Source organism: Falco biarmicus, chromosome 6 (assembly GCF_023638135.1).
Source record: "Falco biarmicus isolate bFalBia1 chromosome 6, bFalBia1.pri, whole genome shotgun sequence".
NCBI classification, from domain to species: Eukaryota; Metazoa; Chordata; class Aves; order Falconiformes; family Falconidae; genus Falco; species Falco biarmicus.
The window spans coordinates 57,032,032-57,055,020 of NC_079293.1; the positions used below are offsets into that span (position 1 = coordinate 57,032,032).

General features: G+C 40.7%; 1 protein-coding gene across 6 annotated transcripts in view; it reads left to right on the forward strand.

Moving 5' to 3' along the window:
• THEMIS (thymocyte selection associated) overlaps positions 1-22,989 on the forward strand; it is an 84,570-nt gene that overhangs the window by 24,104 nt on the left and 37,477 nt on the right. For 5 of the 6 annotated variants that reach the window (XM_056343779.1, XM_056343783.1, XM_056343782.1 and 2 more), the window contains 2 exons: positions 678-1,136; positions 4,532-5,577. In XM_056343779.1, coding sequence (XP_056199754.1) covers positions 678-1,136; positions 4,532-5,577 — 1,505 coding nt within the window. Of the gene's footprint in view, positions 1-677; positions 1,137-4,531; positions 5,578-21,441; positions 22,911-22,989 lie in introns of those variants that run through there. The other variant, XM_056343781.1, reaches the window with a different exon arrangement.

Consider the following 22,989-nt stretch of genomic DNA (forward strand, 5'->3'; position numbering starts at 1 on the left):
CATGAAATAATCATGTCCCTAGGGGATAGGGAAGCTCAGATGCAGCTTCTGCCTTGTAGAACTTGACCACCTTAATTGCCTTGCGATGGCCAGAGTGCTACAACACCCAAACTTTGAATTACTCCATCTGGTGGTCTGGACTATCAGATATGCTAAAAACTACTTCTTTTGCTCATTCTTATCTGTAGGTGCTACTTTTTCTTTTGTGGTGTATATTTAAATATACTTGGTCTAGGAATCCCCAGTCTTGTGTGTGGAAGATATATAGCACTGATGTTTAGGCAGAAACATCCTGCATTTCACTGATAACAGTAGTCTTGCTCTTCTTCATACCATGTCTGCAATTATTTCTTAAGGGTTGTTTTCCTGAGAGGAACAGGTAAGAATTTAAGATGATTTTTCTTTTTTGTGTGGTAAAGAAAAATGTTAACGTGGACATAAAAATGTTGGATGTCAGAAATTAGATGCAGAGTAGAAAGGGCTAATTCCAGCCACCTATACATTGTATCACATAGTTGATTTTATCTTCGTAGAGTCACATTTCTAGCAACCAAACTATCAGCTATGAATTGTTTGATGTGCTTTGCTCCCCATTTTTATTGCATTCACAGTCTAAAAATTTGTCATGGCTTGCTTTGTATGTTTCCCTTTTTATAATGCAAGTTTTCTGTTCTTAGGTCTTTATAAAGTTGTGGCAGATAAAACTCCATATGTCAGCATTGAAGAAATTACAACAAAAGTCTTTATTGGGCCAACAAGATTTGGCCATCCGTGTTTCTACAGCCCTGAGGATATAAAACTGACAAACCTCACTATCAAACACGGTGAGCAGATCACCTTCAACTCAGTGGAAGAGGTCAATGGAACGATGTCTGTGAACTGTGGCATAGTCAGAAATAACCAGTCTCATTCATTTACTTTGCCCCTTTCACAAGAAGGAAAATTCTATGAGTGTGAAGATGACCAGATATACACCCTAAAAGAGATTGCAGAATGGAAAATCCCTAAGTCCAGAGACCGGATTGTCAAACTTTCCAATACTTTACACATATGGGACTCCTCTAATCCACTTCCTGAGAATTTTGATGGCTGCTTGATTCTCACACCTGTCTATGAAGTGCAGGCAGTAATGAAATGTAAGTAGGAATCAAAGTCAATGTTCTGTTAAACTCAGTATAACAAAGTCCCCTTAAAGACACAAAACTTGCTTAAAATAGTCAGGAAGGATTCGGTTTGGTCAAGGATTCCTGATCTGTATTTGCCACTGATGCTAGTTTCAAGATGAAGAAAAAGAAAAATAATATTCCCTTTTTTATTCCTTTATCATCTGTTAATTCATATAGTTACCTTGCATTTCTTTCTGTTGCCATTTTATTAACCACTACATTTAAGTCATTATTGCAAATAAAATATATTGCATAGTGAAAAAGTGCAGCTTAGGAATTCTGTTCAGTTCTCAGATTCTGTTTCTCAGACTTTGGCCACAGAAAAGCCACTTGATCATTTATGGTTATGGCTAGGAGGTAGAAAAAGCATATAGATATACATGTTGTAACACACTCAACTACTGTTTATTTTTCAGGAGAAAGCAAACTCATATTTTTTTTACTCTATTGCAGAAAAAAATAGCGATAGAATATAAACAGAAAAGACTCATGGATAATTTCTGAAACTCCTAGGTTTGAGGAAACAGGAAGATATTAGAAAACCAATATATTTAAAAGGTGTAATTTGTGTTATCAGTTTTGATTAATATGTAAATAAATTATTTTTTCCATGTCACATTAACACTGTTCTGGTTGTTCCACCAAAACATTGAACCTGCTGGATACTGTTCTTAACAATGTCTATAACTATGTCTTACTTTAAACCTGGTTGTGAAATTAGTCATGGGAATAAAATTAGAAGGTGTGCAAGAGTAAAGATACACAGTGGAAGGCTCCTGAGTTATGGTGGCTTGAATAGCCGAGCTGCAGTAATAACCCGTGTGTGCATGTGTAGCATAACCCTCTCTGAACTGAGATATCTACCTAAGCAAAAAAACTTAAGCTAAAATGTTTGACCTTGCTTGAGGACAGCCTAGGCAGTAGCTGGAAATGTGATGCAATTCTACTTGTGATGCAACCATCCTGTTAAAAGTTTGCAGGATAGGAGCTTAACTCTTGGGAAGGTTTTGTTGTCTGTTACATTTACTAGAAGCAAACCAATGAGCTCCATAGAAGTGAAATCCTAACAGAAATATGCCATTCATGGGGATATCAAGCAAGAAATCTTTTCACAGTCGAGCTTTCTCTGATGATTGTTGTAAGTAAATGGATAAAAGAGAAAGAAGTAAAAGTGGATAAAGACTGTTAGCACAATACACTATAGCTGTTAAATGCTTATCATGAGACATTCAGCTGTGCTTGCTATGCGATTTAATGTATGAGTTCGGAAAGTATACCTTGCAAGATAAAATACTTTGTTTTCTACAACACTAGCTACATTCAGGAATCTAGCCCATCTCCTGAAGCTGGGTTCACTTAGGTGTGTATTCCTATGCCTACTTAGATATCTGTGTAGAATCAATAAGAATTCAATGTTTCTAAAAAGCTTTCTGAAGGTTCAGAAATGTTTGGTATTCACTTGTCTTCCAGATATTCCAGTAAAAGTTGCATTTGTTGATTTCATTTTCTGTTTCACAGTGCGTTCAACATTTAAGCAGCATTAAATATGTCCTAAATAATTATTTAATGCAAACTTGAAAAGTAGGCTTCATGGTACATCATTAACTATTTTCTTGTGGACCATGAAAAACAGATTTTCACCATTTTTAGAAGACCTATAAATAGACACAAGCAAAAGTATAAGAAATACTATCCATGATTCAATAAAAAAGATTCCTGATAAGAGGGATAGCAAACTACATTTTCACAGGCTGTGTGCAGGAAGCCTCTATACTTCTCATTCTTAATAATGCACAAATTATGTGTGTGAAACTCCCTCAAACACCCATAGAAAACTTTCATTTTCACTAGTTATTCCTCCTTTATTGGCTTCCCTTGTGTACTAAAGATGCTTGTCACCTGAAGGTGTCCAATAGGATAAAAGCAGAGCTGGAATAAACAGATCCTGAATCACTTATAAAAATCTGTCATAAAATACAACTGATACTGACTTTTAAGTGTAAAATATTGGTATGTCCTGCTACAAAGAAGTGTGAATCCAGGATATACTATCCTTGTGCGCGGGTCTATGCAGAATAAGTCTAACTGAAGAGAGTCCTTAAATATTATTTGCTTGTTAAATCTTACTGCCCTGGTCAGTGATCTGTGATGTCACTGATTTGGAGCCAGATTCTTAAACAAGTCTTAATTGCATAGTCAGATTTGTGCTTGGAAGTTTTACATACAAAATTTTGCAGGTTTGGTTGTGATAAAAAAGTTGTTGCTCCCTGTCAGACTGTTAAATGCAATGGCATGGTTCTGATAGTGAATAAAACCAGGTGCCACAGAAAAAGATGTAAGACTTCCACAGAGGGCCATCATAGCAGAAATTTCTTCATTCATTAACAATAAGCTTATGCTTTGTTATACAAAGGTTTTGCCTTTTTTTCTAAAGTGATATTATTTCCTCTTTCTTATGAGGAAAGGCTGAGAGAGCAGGGCCTGTTTAGCCTGGAGAATAAAAGGCTCAGGGGGACCTTATCAATGCATACCAGTATCTTAAGGACAAGTATATCAAGAGGACGGGGCTGGGCTCTTTTCAGTGGTGCCCAGTGACAGGACAAGGGGCAACGGGCACAAACTGCAGCACATGAAGTTCCACCTGAACAGGAGGAAAAACTTCTTTACTTTGAGGGTGACAGAGAGTCTGTGGAGCCTCCTCTGGAGATATTCAAAACCCACCTGGACATAACTCTATTCAACCTGCTGCAGGTGAATCTGCTTTTGCAGGAGGTTGGACTAGATGATCTCCAGAGGTGCCTTCCAACCCTGACTGATCTGTGACTCTGTGACATTAATAATTATAAATGTTTTCATTATTAGATATCAGAATAACTTATTTCTCCCAGACTGGCCACAGCAACAACATCTGTTAACAACCGGTTCAAAAGCTATTTATTTGTTAAAAATGTTCCCCCCCCCATTTCTTTGGAGAAACCATAAATTACTGTGAAATAAAGGAACAGAACTACATCTTGTACTCAAGTAAAAGTTGATACAATAAACAGCTGATTAAACTTGGAGGTGCTGTGAGAAAGATAGTGAACTTGATATTTTACCCTCTCCTCTTTTTTTAAATTTTATTCACTTGCACACATTATTCTTATCTTGTTTCTCCTTTCCTTTGTGAGGTCTCCTGCATATCTGATAGCCATATATCTCAAGTTAAAAATTATATTTTGATTGGCCCTATTAATTGTGCTGGTTTACATATGAACGTGCATGCCCCAGGGAAGGTATTTTTAGTATCTGGCCAACAGGCCATGTGTATTTTATTCCAACGTCAGTTTGAAAATAAAAATTCATGTATTTCTTTTTCTTTTCAGTTCGAAAGGACATAGTTCATATCCTCTCAGATCTAGATATCGAGGTCAAGGATATAACAGACTGTTATGATATTAGCTCTTTCCTTCAGCCACTGTCTTTGGAAGATGTATTTGAGAGAACAAGCAAGGAATTTCCTATGACTGCTGAAATAATGGACGGGCCTTCAGGAAGCCAAAAACCTTGTAACTTACTGCATACAGGGAAAGAGATCGTCATCTACAAAAAGTACCAGGCAACAAGAGTCCTAGCCTCTGAGATCAGAAGCAATTCCCCGAAAAGACATTTTTTAATCCCTATGAGCTACAAAGGAAAGTTTAAGAGAAGACCTCGGGAGTTTCCAACAGCCTATGACTTAGAGATAGCAAAAAGTGAAAAGGAACAGCTTCATGTTGTAGCAACTAAAGCCTTTGATTCCCCTCATAAAGAGCTTTATTCTGTTTCTGTTGGAGATCAATTTTTAGTCCAGCAATGCCAGACTAGTGAAGTTCTGTATGAAGGAAGAAAGAAACTCATAGATGTTTTAGCTTGTGAACAAATACTGAGTGATACATACAAGAAAGTGCTCCTCCCTATGTACATGGAAGGTGGCTTTGTGGAAGTGATTCATGACAAGAAACGGTACCAGCTTTCTGAGATTTGCAAAGAATTTCGTCTGCCTTTTAATGTCAAAGTGTCCGTGAGGGACCTTTCTGTTGAGGAAGACATCTTGGCTGCCGTGCCGGGTCTGCAGTTAGAAGAAGAAATCACAGACTCTTATCTGCTGATCAGTAGTGCCAGCAGTCCAGTGGAAAGCTGGGAGATTCCTGTATATCGTTTAAACATGTCAGTCCATTTGCTCAGCAAAGATGTCCAGACAGTCGTCCCACCTGTGACTAAGACAACAGTGGAAGAAATCAGCGACGAGCAATACTATATGGTGCGAAGATATGAAAACCAAACCCTTCATCCACCACCCAGGCCTCCCAAAAAGCCAACAACACTTGCACCAAAACCTGTTTTTGCAGTGCCTAGGCAAGGTGTGTCTGATGTACTACAGGCTCCAAAGGTAAGGTATCACACCTTGTCTTCAAATGTCTTACAAGCATAGGTCATGTTCTGTGGGTTTACAGTCTCCATTTCACTGGCGTATCCCTATGGCATGTACACAGATGGCTCTCAGTTCTCTTTAATAGGCAAATTAGCCATTATAGACAACAATGGCTAAAATCTCCAGTGTGTGTTAATTGATCCATGAAAAACAACGGAACCATGCCAACTCACAGCAGAAAGCTTGGCCGTATAGTTTTGTGTGGATAATCCTTTACTGCACCAACGCAAAAGTGAAGGGGAGAGACTTGAAGTGGCCATGTTCAAATCTTTATTAAGAGAAAGCATATGTTTTCATATTGTAAAGATAATATTGCTCAGCTGGAAACAGTAGAATTAAATTCACAGAAAGTCAGGTTGTATAGATATTTTTGACTATATGGTTTTGCACTTACCCAAGTGGCAAACAGATCGGAAGCAAAAAGGGCAGCTGTTTTAGAATAGCACTTGATGTGAAGAAAGAAGTGCCCCTTCTAGGACAATTTTCTTTGTGGTTAACCTAACACAATGCATTTGTTCATAAATTTTTGTGTTGGATCTGGCTGAGATGGAGTTGATTTTCTTCACAGCAACCTGTAAGATATTGTGTTTTGGATTTGTGGCTAAACCAGCTTTGATAACAGAGTAGTGTTTTGGCTGTTGCACAGCAGCTTACTCACAGTGTCAGGGCCTCCTCTTTTTCCCAGGCTGCCCCACTCCTAGCCAGTAGGCTAGGGGTGGAAAAGGGGTTGGGAAGGGACATAGATGGGACAGTTGACCCCAGCAGAACAAAAGGATATTCCATGATGTACCATGCCATGCTCAGCAATAAAAACTGAGGGGGTGGTTGGTATGGGAAGGTGGCCATAGCTCAGAGGCTGGCTGGACATCAGTCTGTTTGTGGGAGGTGGTGACTGACTGCCCTTGCATCACTGGGGCGGGGGGGGTCCCCTTTTTCCTTCATTTACTAAACTGCCTTTATCTCAACCCATGAGTTTTCTGGCTTTTGCTTTTACTATTTTCACTCTGAAGAGATCATCAACTTGATGTCAAGGGGGAGTGAGCAAACACCTGGATGGGTGCTTAGCTGCTGACTGGGGTCAACCCACCACAATTTTCTTGCATACATTGAAAGAATCAAAGAAAAGCATCTTGATGGACTTTAATGAGAGATCAGGAGATATTTAATTTGGGTTGCAGTTGCGGTCATGTGCAAATACAAATTCCCTACAGGGGAAGAAGGAAAAACATTGGAAATACTTTCAGGTCTCTGTACTGTGATTTTGCTGCACTTTAATTGCAATGTAAGTAATGGAATTATATTTTGGGGAGTTCAGGAAAAGTTATTTTTTTGTGTTGCTATCAAATTAAGTTCCAGTTGTAGCTACCCTGGAAGGGGAGCTTTTGTGAGTACCCCTCCTTGCCTGCTGAAGGTGTTCCTCCCCTGAGTGCCAATTCCAAGCCTACACGTGGGCCCGCAGCTCCACATAGTCTGGGAGATGGTTACAATAGACCATAGGAGGAGTGAATGGGTAAGGCAGGTCACTCAGATAAGGGTAATACAGCAAAAAGCTGCATAATTTTCTTGTGTCTTTACGTGTACTGTGGAAACTTCTTTTCTGCTAATTTGTACAGTGAACTTTGCGGCAGCTTTTAAGCCACCCTGTTAGGCTAGGGAGGATATGCAATAAACTGGCTCCTGGAGCTAACAGGCAAGCTGTCAGCCTGGTACTGGCCTGGGGTACAGAACTGGGGAAGAATTCCCTAAAGTTGTGTTTCAGGTGAACCCATACCCTAGTCAGGAGGACTCAGACCTCCTGCAGTTACTGATAGCTGTGTGGAGAACAACAGGTAGATGCTCACTCTAGACTAGACATGCAAAAGATATTATTTTCCTGAAGTGAGGAGGGAACAATAAGGGCAGAAGAGGGATGATCTGAGGTTCCTTTGCACATCAATGAGCCAGAGCAACCTTAGACTGCAGCTGTCCAGACAAGAAGCACATTTAAGTAGCCTGTTCCAGAAGACATTTTTTTTGTCACATGCTTGTTATAAATAAGTAATAAACTGCTTAGTTACACAGATTTGTAAATCTCCTTCCCTGGAAAGGTGACACAAGTAGAGATCCCTTATTCATAAGATTAAACATCCTGAGCTGTAACATAACAGGTTTAAAGTTGCACAGAACGCATTATCTTTTCTAGCCCAAGCACCATGAATCCTCTGAGAGGATGTGGATGGTAGCAGATAGGCTTTGCCTTGGCCTCTTTGCCAGCAGTAGTGACAGGGAAGACTGCATTTTCTTCTACATGTATCAGGGATGTCTGAAGGGTTCAGAAAATTGGAAATTGTGCCAAAATGATAAATGGTCCTCTTTGCATATTTTGTGACTATGCATAGACTTATTTGCATAAATAACAGACGAATGTCCTAATGAGCTGAACTTAAGCCTGACAAGGTGGCAGCCTGGAATAAGCTTTAGTGCTGCATGAATGCCCATGCTCCTCCTGCAGGCAGCTCCCTGCCTGGTGCTTAGGGACTCTGGCTGCTTGCTGGAGGATGGTGAATGTCTTCCTTGCCCAATACTTGGGAAGCTCTGCTTGGCTTGGTGCTCCAGGATTAAATGCTGCTGCTGCTGCATGAGTCCACAGAGGGCTAAGATCTGGCTGGTTTATGCCAATACCTGAGGATGCTCTGCAAGGGTGGGTCACCTCTAGCTACAGCTTGTGCTTTGATCGCCTCTTTGCTCACAGCAAGGCTGTGAGGGCAGAGAGGCTCCAGCTGTCTCTGCCTGCTGTTCTCTGACCTTGGTAAAAGGGAACGCTAGGGCCAGGAGCAAGACTTATGTTCCACTGTGTACTTCTGGTCATGTTAGTCACTGAATTGTATGAGATTAGCAGCCAGCACGGACTGGAACCTCAGATGAGTGTAAGAATGGCCTCCGCTTGCATGCAAGGTGCAATGCTGCAGAGACATGGATATTTGCACAGTTCAGCAAAGTCCAGAGACAACAGATGAATTCTCAAATATAATATAGCTGCATGAACCAAGCACTCTGCCCAGTCTCTTCACAGGGCTAATTAAGTTGTCTTGGCTCCTGCTGACACAACTTTCACTTCCACAGCCTGGGGATCTCTCCTCTTTCCTCCACAGTACACTGTAGACTTTCCCTCTCATCTGATCATTTTGTTTGGGTAAGAAACCTCCAGACCACATATGTTTGCAATTTTGTATTATTTACTAATTAAATAAACAAAGACAAACCCCAAGAAACTATATGCAAACTAAACAAATAAAACAAAATAGTATGTATCAAATGATGAAATTAATCTGCTATTTCAGATATCAGATATCTATCTAATATCAAGACCAGATGGCAGATATCTGTCTAATAACCAATACCACCTGTACCCACAGGCACCCTCAGCTGAGGACAGTAATGACAAAACAATTGTACCCTTTGTCTAATGGTAAAATGTAGGATAAAAGCAGTCATTCACAAGAAATCCACATTTTCCTCACTGGAATCATTGGAATAAAGTCCTCAGGGGGCTCTAACTGCCATGTTGAATTAAATAGCTTAAGCCATTCAGTTTCTGATTTGTGAGCTTAGCTAGAAAGTGAGAAAGACCTAATAAAACCCTAGAAGTTAATGCTACTGACTTGATAATGGAGCGCCTCACTCTCTTGCCAAATTGTTCCTGGAGAGAAGCTCGGGTGGGAGGAACCAGTCAGGACCTTCTTGAAATTAAAATTATTTTTAAAACAAGCCAGAAGTGCCTGTTCTTTCCACAGTTAGAACCACCATGGTGAATATAACAAACTAAGTTTCCACTTAGTAACTCCAGAGTAATGTTTCAGGTGGGACCCTGAACGAGAGAGGCATGAAATTTTTTTTCTAAAATTTCCTTAGGCTTTTTAACTGCTATCTACTGTTTCTTACCCTTCCAGGGGAATAAAGCAGCAAAAGTTTTCTAGCTTTATTTTTGCCTATCACTTCAAGCAGTAAATATCCTACAGATTTAAGGTAATATATGTCCCTCGATGGCTTTGCTTTAAATTGAAACAATCAAACAAGGGCTCGTGCCAAATATTGCTCAGTGCATGTTAATACTGGGGGGACCGTAATCAAGGCATGGAAGGCCACAGTTCAGTCCTGCTACTCCTAATACCCTGAGGGCACTAAGTGCACTGCTTAAGGAATGAAAAAAAGGCAGGTTTTGGCTCCTGATCAACAGGAAAACAGGTTAGCTCCCTCCAATGCTATTTTCAGTGGCCTGCTTAGGCACATATCCAGCCTGAGCAACAGTAGAATCAGTAAAATACTCACCAGCTTCAAGTTAGGATTGCTGCTAAATATCTTTATGAATGTGGAACTAGGAAAGTCAGTCACAGACAGTAACCTGCTCGGCACTGGCAAGAAAGCTGAGAGAATTCCAGCCAGGGAAACAGGAATTCAATAAAATGGCAAGTATCAGAGCATGATAGTTAATAGTCATTCTGTGCTAAGGTCTATTATCCTTCAAAAAGTCATTACAGTGTTACGATATCAGGAACTTTCTTGCTTTCTTGCTTTGTATTTCAAAATTAAAATGAAAGAAAAATTATCACTTCCATCTGGCTTTGCAATTCTACAAACTGAACTATCGAAATCTTCCATTAACATATTTATCGCATCTGTCTTCACAGCAAAATGAAGACTTATCTGGAATTAAATTGATAAGACATAAGCTGCATTTTTCAGCAAATGAGTTTTCCTGCAGCGCCTCCTTTCCTTCCTCCTATTTCTTTTCTGCTTCCAGAGCATTTTTCATGTTTTTAGGGCCTTCATAGGGTAGATTTAACACAACTATTTCTGCTGTGTAGCAAGAAACTAACCTTCCTAAATAAATACATATTAGAAAATGCATATAGGACAGCCAGGAAGAAATAGGTAAGAGCAAGACTTCAGGAATTAATAATCTTTGGCACTGGAAATGAGGGAGGAAAGTGTGGTTCATTAGCAGATGCAAAAATGTGCATATGCAAATGTAAGAAAAAGGGTTTCTCTCTGACAGGTGCAGCACTGTGGATGCTGAGGTTGCAGCTGTGTTTCTTCCTGTCTCTTTTTCTTTGTCCTCACTGAAGAGGTTTCCTCTCTCCCTGGAGTCTCACCTCCCACCCCCTCTGTCCCGCTCCTTCCTCACATCCCATGTACTCTTTCTCCCTGTTACTTCCCAATAGATTTGTAAGCCCCTAATAAACAGCATGGCAAGGCTGGAAGTGCAGCCCTTACAGATTAATGACCACCTCACGTTACCATTTTCTTGAAGTCTTTCAAAATCCCATCCCCACCACTGCCTCACCCAGGAGTCAGGCCCCCAAACCCTCCAAATTCTTGTGCTGCAGCTTCTTGCTCTCTGACCACCACATCCACACTGTGCCATAGGGTCCTTTTCATCCTAACACCTATCCTGTGCCACCTGTGCCTGATTTCCCCCAAACCCATGTGCCCTGGGTACCCCAACACTACGTTTGTCCTGTGCCCTTCAGCCTCCCCCAGCTTATATGACCTTGGTTCTCCAGTCTTCTCTATTGCTTTCCAACAGGCTTTTCTTTTCCTCTTCCTTGTTTCTTCCCAGCACATCTCCCCTGCTTGCTCTTCTCTCATGCAGTGAGATGAAGCCAAAGACACAGGCATCATCAGGTAGTAGCTGCAGGGACATCCCAAGTTGCACATCGATTTTCATCTCTTTCCCCAGCAGCACCTGTTCCAAACCTCAGCAGAGCATCAGTCTTCATCTGGGTTTTGGGGAGTAAAACTGGAGCAGGCTGTAGGTGCTGACAAGTGTCAAGCCATTTAATTCTCTTGTAGGCTGGACAGTCAGAGCTGAAGGACTTTGTATTGATGCTTTGTTGCAGAGATCCTTATAGTTATGTCCATAGCTGGGGGCCATATTCTGGCAACCTTTTATGCATCCAGATACTGTGCTGGGCTGAAGCCTGCACGTGTGCCATCCCACCTCATGTCCTGGGTTTTTCTGTGGCAGAAACTGAGCAGTGCTGGCTGAAGAAGCACTCTAACCTGGATGATGGGGGACCAGTACTGCTGGCTACCCTATGGACTCTGTATGAACCAAGTGGGAAAAGCAGGAAGCACTAAAGCCCCAGCTAATAAATGACTGGAGTTTTCCTGATATGCTCAGCATGGAGAGCAGGCATTAAGACCTCCTTCTCTCTTAAACAATATGACAAGCTTAAAATTTCCATAGAGAAGTCTGTATTAGGCACTTACTGTGGGTTGATGTTTCTCTCAAAACCATAATACAGTGAAGATAGCAATGTGCCTGCCAGAAGGACAGGCAGTAGATAATTGCCTGAAAAACCAGCAGGGCAATCTGAGGTGTAAGTCTCATTGCAGAAAGCCATTACTGTTACAGGAAATGCTGATATAGTACATGAAATTAAGGAAGGTACAGATGAACATTTGGATATGCTGACTGATGAAAATGCCAACTGGTTAAAAGCAAATTGCTTAATTTAGAGGTAAAAATGAATTACTCTGAGAGCAAAGAGAAAGGAAATATCAAAATAAAAAGGATGCCCAGAAGAAATAAAAAATTGGACTGTGTGAAAATATGGAACCCTTGATAAGAAGAAAGAAAACCCTGCACAGAGTGTGTGAGCCAAAACCCATTGATGTCAGTAAGAACAGAACTGGCTGGTACATTTTTTTCTCTCTTGCAGAAAGTACATATTATAACAAAACACATAACACAACAAAATAACATCATTATGTTTAATTATGAAGCAGGCTAAAAAAGTAAAAAAATAAATCAAAAATTCTAGGAAGCACTGCAGGAGAATAACGCCTCAAAAACATTATTTGGGGGAGGACCCGAAATGGCTTTTTATCAGCTGGGGTTCCAAGCAGCCTGACTTCCCATGAGACTATTCTCCAGGCTGCATTCTATCACTTGCCCTTCTCCTGATGGCAAGAAGGTTGTAAAATTAAGTTTGTGGATAGCTGATCAGTGAAGCGCTTCCTATTATGGCCTGTATTTTGGTCTGCTTGGAAGTTGTCAAAGAGTTTTCCAGTTTAAACTGGCCAGAGATAATCTAGACCACAATGGATTTCCAGCAGGAAGCACAGTCCCTGCAGTGCGATGCCCACCCGCAGCAGCAGCAGTGACCTGCCCGGCAGCTCCCGAGGCTCCCACAGAGCCAAATGCTGGAACTCCAGGCAGCTCCCGGGCTCTCTGACTCCATCCCTGCCCAAACACCTCCCTCCAGGGACTTTTCTGGGCTCTGGAGGCCAACTAGCATGAGGTGGCTGATGTCTCTGCTAGTAACCCTTTTGGTCTCCTTACTTGTGGACCTGCTTGCAAACTGTGTACGGGGAATGGGCCTTGAGGTGCTCCAACCCCCAGATCACGCCTAGGAGCTGTTTGGGAAAGCACTAGTTGGCACAGGCTGCAACTGAGCCCAGGGGTGTTTACAGGCGCTGTGTAATCAGCTAATGTTTCCACAGCCTCTGCTAAAAAAGAAAAAAGAAAAAAAAAGAAGGATGCTCATCAGAGTCAGCAGTGTTGTATGTGGTCAATGTAAAAGAAAGCACTGACAATGCCCATTTATGTTATGCCTTCCCTCATGAAATTCAAACTTTTGCAGCAGTCAGCCAGGCATCCTGGAAGTGAAAGCATCCCAGAAGGCTGGGATTATGCTTTGAAATATATTGTTCCATGAAATGAAATAAGGAAGTTTCTGTCAGTGTGACAGCAGGGTCAAATCCCAAAGGACCTGAAGGCATGACTCACATTTTCCAGAGAGTCCTTGCAGTGAGGAATTGAGTGATTATGAAGAAACAGAGAGTATTGTGGAGGGGCTCATTAAATCCATTAAAATTTGTAAAGACAGCGTGAGCCCTGGGAATTCCCTCTCTGCTTTTTTAATGTATTAGTCCATAGCCATGACATGAGAAAGCATGTTGATAATGAAATGAATACTGAAGTTTATCAATTATTGTATGAGGGAGCTTTTAAAGGCTGAAAAATAATGTATATCGTTTCTATACTGAGAAAATTAATTGCCCTTCTTTATGGATATAGAGGTGTATAATTCACACTGAACTTTGTCAAGGTACTTCACAGCATTATGTTCTTGTTCTATCTCAGGACATGAAATCATTTTACCGATAAATATTTTAAATGGCAAGATGTGATGCTGTTGTTTAGGTTTTCCTACCATAGGGTTCTTTTTCTTTTTCTTTTTTCTTTCTCTTTCTCTTTTTTCAATAACAAGTAACAAGGGATTTGAGGAGACACTGGGTATTCAATTATATTGTGATTCCCATGGTGCCACTGAAAAATCAGAGCAATGATCCCAGGCTTGCAATGACTGTAGGCAGTCTTGTATCAATGGTCCACCTGAACTAGTGTGATGGAGTCTTAGTAGAGTATCACTTGATAGAGGTCACTGGAGAAAAAAAAGGAAAAAAAACCTCTTTTCTAGCTGGTGTCATGCCAACTCTGGCTGTAAACCGCTTACACTCCGCACTAATTTGGACTCTAGATTAGCTAGAGTTGAAATCTGATGAATAAAACTAGATAAAGCTATTCCCAAAGCATCGCTTTCTTTTAAACTTTAAATTTAAGTGTCTTAGAAAAAGTAAATAATATTTTATGTGTGAAATGAGGAAACCGTATCTGGAAGCTATTTTTACTGACCCATCTGTTTTACATAAGTGGTATATGCATGCTCTGCAGTATTAATGAGGAAAAGAGTAGCTGAGTTTGCTTGTGAGTTGCTCTCATTTGAAGGTAGATGTGCCAAGCAGTTGAACAGTAGCTCTAAAAGAAAATTCTGACCGTGCAAGGAGTGGGGTTTGCTGGAGCTCAGTGGGTCTGGTTTACATTCCCACTTCTGTCACATGCTGCTTCAATGACGCCAGACAAATCACATAAATATCACTGTCTCCAGAAACATGAAGAAACTGCTGTGTGTGAAGACAGAGTGTGGATTTACAGCTCATTAGTTACTTTATATGGATGCTTAAATCTCAGGTAAATGCAAGATACATTGCCTCACTTTCAGTAAGGGTCAGAGCTACCTCACATTTACTCTGGTGCAATAATCACACAGACAGTTGCCATGGAGTAGTTAATGAGCTGTAAATCCATGCTCATTTACTTGGTGGCAACTTGTTCATGTAGCTGTCTCCTCTGTATGAAACGGGACACAACGCTTCATTTTCCTATCTTGGATATTTCTAGAGACAAGCATCATTTTTGCATGCACGCAGCATTTTGTGCACTGGCTACTGCAATAGGAACAAAGGTATCAACATACAAAAAAAATATCAACAATGAAATTCCTGGACACTAGTACATTTTAACCGTGTTTAAAAGTTTTCAGCTGAATGTTAATGTACAGAAGAGGTGCAAAAAGCAAATGACTTGTCTAGGACAGCTGGATTCTGAAGTGTGGATATTTGAAAGAGGAAGAAACAAGAGAAAAGAACTTGTGCCTTTTAACATTGAAAGATGTTAACCTTGAGGCTCACTAATGCCTTTGTAAGCCTGGTCTTTTGTTAACCACTTCACAGTTTATTCTTATAGTAGACATCAGCCTTTGTGCTTGCCTTCTGCACCTGCTGTGGTATATCCAGTGTCTTAAGCCTTGCCTTCACCTGTTGGCTTACAGAAGGTAGCAGTTAGTTTCAAGACATAAAGGGTTATGGATGGAAACTCCGACGCTTCTCAGAATGACTCCATAAATTTACCCAGTCTATGGAACTTAGACAGATGATAACATTAAGCTAAAAGGTGTATGTTAAAGGTTAGTTTGTGCAAGCATGCAAGGTGTCAGCAAGGGAAGAAAATAAGGAAAGAGACTACTACAGTATGGGTTATATATGTGGTTTTTTATATTGATAGATTATATTTGGGTAAAAAGTAAAAAGTAGTGGGACATAACTGATGATGTATAAAGGAATGCTGGACTAAAAGGCCATTTTTCGAAGTCAACCCTAGCATACAGCTTTTACAGCCAAATCATTTATACTGCTTGCGGTGATGGAGCAGCACCACCATTTGGATGGAAGAGTGGATTAAGGAGGTAGGCTAGGAAGGTAAAATTGAGAACTAGTGAAACAGAAAAATGGAATATCCAGTTATCTTCTATCAAACTGTGAAATGGGATGGGAAAGCAGAATTTATGTAAGATGGAGGGAATTGCATTTTTGTTATAGAAAGCCTTCTCTGAGGGGAACAATTTTTCTTTCTAAGTATGTTCTTTTTCCTTTGTGAATATCCTAATTCACAACTATCTTGCCCTCATTGTCTCTCACATAAAAATGAAAATTAGTGTACTGTAAAAAATATCTGCTCTGCTTGAACCACACAAAGTTATTTTAAATTGCATATGGCAGTGGTGGTGCATTCCCATGCAAGCCACAGTTTGTTAAGGACACAAAAGCCACAGGGCAAGTATAACTTAGACTCAATTTAAAATGCATACATACATGGTGGTTAATGTGAAATACCAGCTGTTTATCTGCTGCTTTGCACCTTGCTGAACACAGATGCACTGGAGAGGTTTGCCTCCTACTTGTACTCTATACGGTCAACATCTGATGATTTGGACACCCAGGCTGCTAGCCTTCTAACACCACTGATATTCCCTCACTGTTCTCATGGTTCAAGGTTCAATAGGAATGTGGATGCAAAAATATGGAAGCTAGAAGGAAAATAGAAACTAAATCCTTAAACAGCAGGGCTTAGATTTTGCATAAGGCTTTTTGTTAGTTTACAACTTCAGAAAACACAGAGATAAAATCCTCTCGTGAAATATTGAAGCCCTTGCTGCCCCATACAAATAGCTGAATGTGAGAGATCTCCCTCTACCCTCCAAAATGGGAAGCAAACCTTCTTATGAATGTTATGAGTTACTGAATAATAATATGGCAGTGGTCTGATGCTGCTATTGTTGAGCCTAAATGAAAAACCTTATTAATCATGGATTTGACAGCTCATTCAGTTATAATAATGTTTCCTGTCAATCCAAGCTCTCATTATAATTGGATCTTACTTAGACAGGAAGATGCTCCATTGACTGCTCGAATGGAGGAAAATACAGGTTTGAAAATGAAAATATCAGTCTGAATGCTGTTTCCAGGGAGCCTGCTTATGCATGTACAAGTTGGATAACACTTTAATCCTTGCTGTGTGTCACATTTGGACGTTGCTATAATAAGATTCTCTCATTGACTAGACACTAGCTCTAGAGTCATGACAGTGAAAGTGAAAGGAGGAAGAGTAAATGAAACTTCTCAGGGATGCTGGTATATCATCACTATGACCTAGTTGCAAAGAATTAACTGAAATAGATGGCTTGTCTACATAAAGAACTGTGCTAGGCTGTGAAATTACAGTTAATTTGGTTTTCTGCATGGCCTCTTTTGTGGTTACTCAGTATGCAGAAAGTATTAGATATTTCACGTGGCATTGAGAGAGGATTAAGTTGCTTCAAACCAAAGCAATTTAGTGTGCTGTAGGAGTGTTTACAAAGAGAGTTAGTGGCAAGGAGCTGTCAATTCTTACCCTAACTTACAGCACCCTATCTTTATAAACGAGGCCAGAGACAGGACAAGCAGCTGAGAAAGTTATAAAGGCAGATGAACATTCAGGCTGAGACTGAAAGCACTTGGAAAAGCATCTCAACCAAATGTCATTTAGAAAAGACTCTGGGCAAAATCTATAAACCGCATCTTGGAGGGGCAGATTCCATGGGTGTAAGAGGGAGGTGGTGCATTCCCATGCAAGCCATGGTTTGTTAAGGCCACAGAGCAAGTATAACTTAGACCAGAGGTCCTCAAACTGTTTAACCAGGGGGCCGGCGCGCGGATGCAGTGGCAGGCAGCCATCTGCGGCTGCTTGGTTTCCCGCCCCAACCCCCGGCGGGGGGGTCTGTAAGTACCGGGGGCCAGACTGAGGACCCTGGGGGGCCGTATCCGGCCCGCGGGCCATAGTTGGAGGACCCCTGACTTAGACTCAACTTAAAAAATAAAGATTTTACAGAAAAAACTTTTCAAGGCCAGCTGAAATTATAAGTCCCAGAAAGTGTTCTTGTTAACTGATAAACTAATGTCATTACAATAAATGGGAGCTTAAGTAGCTTTCTAATGAGTAGTATAATGCCAGCAAACATAGAGATACCAAACTATTTTCACTGTCTAGCAGGACAAGAAGCAAACAGTCTGGTAACATCAAGCATATGTACAGATCAGAAAATGGTTACGAACTAGGAAAGAAACTTGTTTATAGATATGAATAGTAAGCACTCTCTACAAGAAATCATAGAGGGACCTGAAAAGGTAATTTTTGATGCAGCTTCTTTTGAGGAAAACAGAAGTTGGAAAAAGTCACCAATCTGCTACAGCAGAAAATAGAGAGGCAAAGTAGCCGATGGGAAGCTGTTGCAGATGGTGTAATGAGTATGGCAAGTCCTTTTTCAGCTCTCATTTGGGCATGCATGTGTCTGACTAATTAACTGAGGAGAAGCAAATTTCTGTCAGCTTCAAGCAGCCCTCATCTCTCCTTCAAAACACACAGTTTAGGGTCACCAGTGTGCTAGGATATAAAAGCCATTTGAGTATTTGAAGTAATGGCAATGAAAGCTTTCTTATTATGTCCCAAGAGCTTTTTACTCATGACATGACATACAAGTGTAGTGGGGCTAGAAGGCAAGTGGTCCTAACTGCAGCAAAACCAGTCTTCCTCAATATACTTGTTGAGAAAGGTTTTCCTAAGAAACCAAATGATAAGAAGTAGTATTCTGATGCAGAATTAGAATGATTTTGTAATAAACGTTCAATAATGCTGTTAACATCTAGTAGGCTTTGCATGTGAAAAAGAAATCATTAAATTAATTACTTAATTCTCAATTTTCACCTATATCCTGGTTTCAGCTGGGCTAGAGTTAATTTTCTTCTCAATAGCTGGTACAATGCTGTGTTTTGGTATTAGTATGAGAATAATGTTGATAACAACTTTAGCTGTTGCTAAGTAGTGCTCAGTCGAAATGAAGGACTTTTCAGTTTCCCCATGCTCTGCCAGTGAGGAGGTGCACAAGAAGCCAGGAGGGAGCAGAGCCAGGGCAGCTGACCCCAACTAGCCAAAGGGATATTCCATACCACAGAACAGTATATAAACTGGGGGAAGTTGGCTGGGAGCCACTGATCGCTGCTCAGGGACTGACTGGGAATCAGTCAGCGGATGGTGAGAAATTGTATTGGGCATCGCTTATTTTTTTTGTTTTAATTTTTCCCTTGAATTTTATTCCTGTCCCTCCCTCTCCTCTTTGCTACAATTATTATTGTTGCTGTTGTTGTTATTATATTTTAGTTCAATTAATAAACTGGTTTTATCTCAACACATGAGTTTTACCTTTTTCCGATTCTCCTTCCCATCCCACAGTGGGGGGGGGGGGGGGGGGGGGGAGGTGGGCAGTGGGAGCGAGTGTCTGTGTGGTACTTAGTTGCTGGCTGGGGTTAAAGCATGACAGTCCTTTCTGACATTCCACATTGGGTGCCAAAAAGGAATGTCATGGTTTAACCCCAGCAGGCAACTAAGCACCACCCAGCTGCTCACTCACTCCCGCTCCAGTGGGATGGGGGAGAGAATCAGAAGGGTAAATGTGAGAAAAGTCATGGGCTGAGATAAAGACAGTTTAATAGGTAAAGCCAAAGCCGTGCACGCAAGCAAAGCAAAAGAAGGAATTGATTCACCACTTCCCATGGGCAGGCAGGTGTTCAGCCATCCCCAGGAAGGCAGGGCTCCGTCATGTGTAACGGTTACTTGGGAAGGCAAAAGGCTGTAACTCTAAATGTGTCCCACTTCCTTCTTCTTCCCCCAGATTTATATGCTGAGCATGACATCATAGGGTACGGAATATCCCTTTGGCCGGTCGGGGTCAGCTGTCCCGGCTGTGTCCCCTCCCCACCTCTTGTGCACCCCCAGCCTCCTCGCTGGCGGGGTGGGGTGAGGAGCAGAAAAGCCCTTGGCCCTGCGTAAGCGCTGCCCAGCAACAGCTAAAACATCCCTGTGTTATCAGCACTGTTTTCAGCACAAATCCAAAACATAGCCCCATACCAGCTACTATGAAGAAAATTAACTTTACCCCAACCAAAACTAGCACAACCTAAAACCTAGCCAAAATTCTGAAATATCTAGCATTTTGTGAATTAATATGCCATTCTTGGAGATTCATTTGCAGTGGTGGATATCTGTTTTTCAGAGTACATAGGAACTTTATCTTGTAAGACTTACGTAAGTTTAATTTAATGTAATTCTTTGCATGAGTGTAAGGGCTTACTGTTTGTGTGCTTGATCCTATGGCAGATATAAGCACTGGGAAGAAAACAGTAAGCAATCTTTTCTCCCTCAGTGACCCAATCAGTTGAGACACAGAAGAGAGAATAAGCTGCAACCCATACCAGAATTTAGTAGCCATACTGAGACAATATGCTTTCTTCCATTATTTGTCTTTAATCATTGCACCTCAGCACTATCTCTTACTGTACTTTATGCCAAGCAGAGACAACTTAGTCTTCACTGATATTGCGGTGCCTGAGAGAAATAAGGCCAAGGCTAAGAGTGAAATGCTGCAAATGTGAACAGGAATAAAATTGCAAGGGAAAGTCAAAGGTGCTTATTTTGATTTTGTTGTGCATTAATTTTTAAAGTTTTATGCATGAATAGCTTACTGATTTCTCATCTCTGAATGAATAAATAAAAGTCAGGATTTGTTTTGGGTGAAAAGTTGATATCAAAGGGGATTTCTTGTATCATTGAAGTGCAAAGATCATCCAGTCATAGACCAGAAGTTGTCATACGCCTCTACAACCACTCATGTAGTGTAAATTTGTGGAGGTTATGCAATGGTTTGTAGAGTGCTTATTAACATAAAAAAACATAAGATTTGCCACGGCAATATGTAATTTGTATGGTGGCATAATATTTCAAACAATGCGTTTCACAATATGTAACTTGATCAGCAGCTGTTGAATACATAAAATTAATATTTATATTCATGGCATATCTATGAAAAGGTCAAGTAGGTGACGTTTTAATTCATGATTTCAATTTGTAGCTATGTTTTTAGGGTAATAAATCATAGTAGCTTTCAAAAATAACAGCAGCAACAATAATATATGACTCTAAAATTTCTATGGACTGTAAATTAAACTACTTTGCTTTTCCTGAGCACCTAAACACATTTTATTTATTTGTTGGTTGTGAACTCTTATGTAATTACAAAAAGAGATTTGATACTTAGTGGCAAAAACATTATACTAACCATTTCAGATTAATGGGAACTCCCAGTTTATTTCAAGGGACACATTGTCAAGTACTGCCGTCATATTTTTCGTAACTTTTTAAAATGTAAATAAATTTTCAAATGTAGAAATGTAATTTGTGTTTACAATTTTCAGTTTAAGTGTTTTTACCCTGACTGCAGGTACAGCACAGTTGTAATCACACTGCAGTATGCAACACAAATTCATTGATTTAAAAAATTCTTTACAAATGTTTTACATGCTTACACATTGTACGCACCCCTAACCAATATGTCGCGCTTGTGTTTGTCTCAATATATAGTGTCATTCAGATGTAACCACAAAAACCTCTGCTCCAATATGAAAATGCTTGTCAGAGCATTTGGTTTTTCTAGCTGACACCATTCATTAGGCAGCACCAAATGGTTTCCTTTCCAAAACCTGCACTGCAAGTGCTCCTTCAGCTGCTCTGCCGTTTGCCTCGCTGCTCAGCTGTGACTATGTTTTGATGCCTATGTTCTGTCTTAGGCTGTCTGTGCTTGGATAGATGGACCTCACAGGACACATGCAGACGTGGTTTAAGGAAATACAGCTCCATTCACTTTAATGGAACTGAAACTTCTTCCAAGAATTTGGAAGATTTGTTCCGGGAGAGGAAGGTGGCATGTGTCTTCCTTCAGAGCTTGGCCAGCATGCTGCAGCAACTGACGGGCTGGGACAGCTCTGCTCCAGAGAAAGGCACCTTTGCTTAGGTGGCCATGTGTGCTGTATCTCTAAGCTCCTGTTATGGCCTGTACCGTCAGCAGTACCTCAAAAGACAAGTAGACACTGTGGTTAGCTGAATCACTTTTTAACTGTATTGATGAGGTTTTCTGACTGCAGTCAGAGCAAGCACATGTGGAGCATGCAGAGAGGTACATGTAGTTACATCTGGTTTTGTGACTCCCAGAGCTGAACTCAATCCATGGTGTAGTAATTAACCCAAACTGAATGATTGGTGTCGTGTCTTTTTTTATGATAGAGCTGTGACTAGTACATTTACATAGAGAAAAGCTCACCACATGATGGCTGCTGGTACGCACAAAGCCCATCAGTGGTTCAAGCCAAGCCCTGATGCCATGGCTGTGTTGACTGGAACACTGCAGTGTTGTGTGAGTACAAGGCCTGAGGGATGAGGTGCAACCCTGGTTCAGAAGAAAGCACTCTGGCAGGGAAGGATGAGGTTTAGGAGTCCCTGTTTCATCCAGGAACTTACAACACAGCCATCTGTAGAGGAAAAATCACATTCTCAGGGAACTGTTTTCATCCCCAGCCTACAAGCTTGCCTTTTGGCTCTCCTGAGTACGTGGCATGTGTCTTTCAGCCTTGTTCAGGAGTCTAGAAGTTTGACCATATGCATATTGAGGATGAAGTTCATTCCTGAACAGAAACAAGCATAAACACAATTTAATTTACAAGTAGATCCTCAAAATAAAGGTTTGAGGAGCCATGCTTTCCTGTTGTGCACATTTCATTCCTACCAAAGTGTGAAGCTGTTCAGAGAAAATGCATAAGTAAGCATTTAACAGAATTACGCAGTAGGGTTGGAAACATTTTGGGTTTCTCATATTTGTTTCTCTTACAATCCTTCCTGAACAAAGAGATAAAGTAAGAATTCAGATGTAAGCTAGTCCTCCTGTTCCCACAGCTCTTGCAGTGCCACAAATTGAAGGGCACACTGGATTGTGGGATGCCTAACAGATCCTTGTTTTCATCCACCACTTTGCTTTAGTAGTATTTTTTATAACAGGAACAGATGAGAAGACCCATGCATGTTTCAAAGGCATAAGAAACACTGACCACTCAGAAGTGACAGCTGTGGCTTTTTTCCTTCAAACTCTTGTTTGTTTTTGCTTAGTGGTCACATCTTCGAAGTATTGAAATTCTTGAAAAGCGTCCTTTGCCCTCTGCAAACATGCAAGCACACAGTAAGTCAGAAAAGATGACAAGTGTTTATTCTGACAATCTAAGCCTATAGCATGCCCCACGCTTTTCTTACAACAAGGTGAGAAATGGCGAGTTCTGAAGACTTCATCT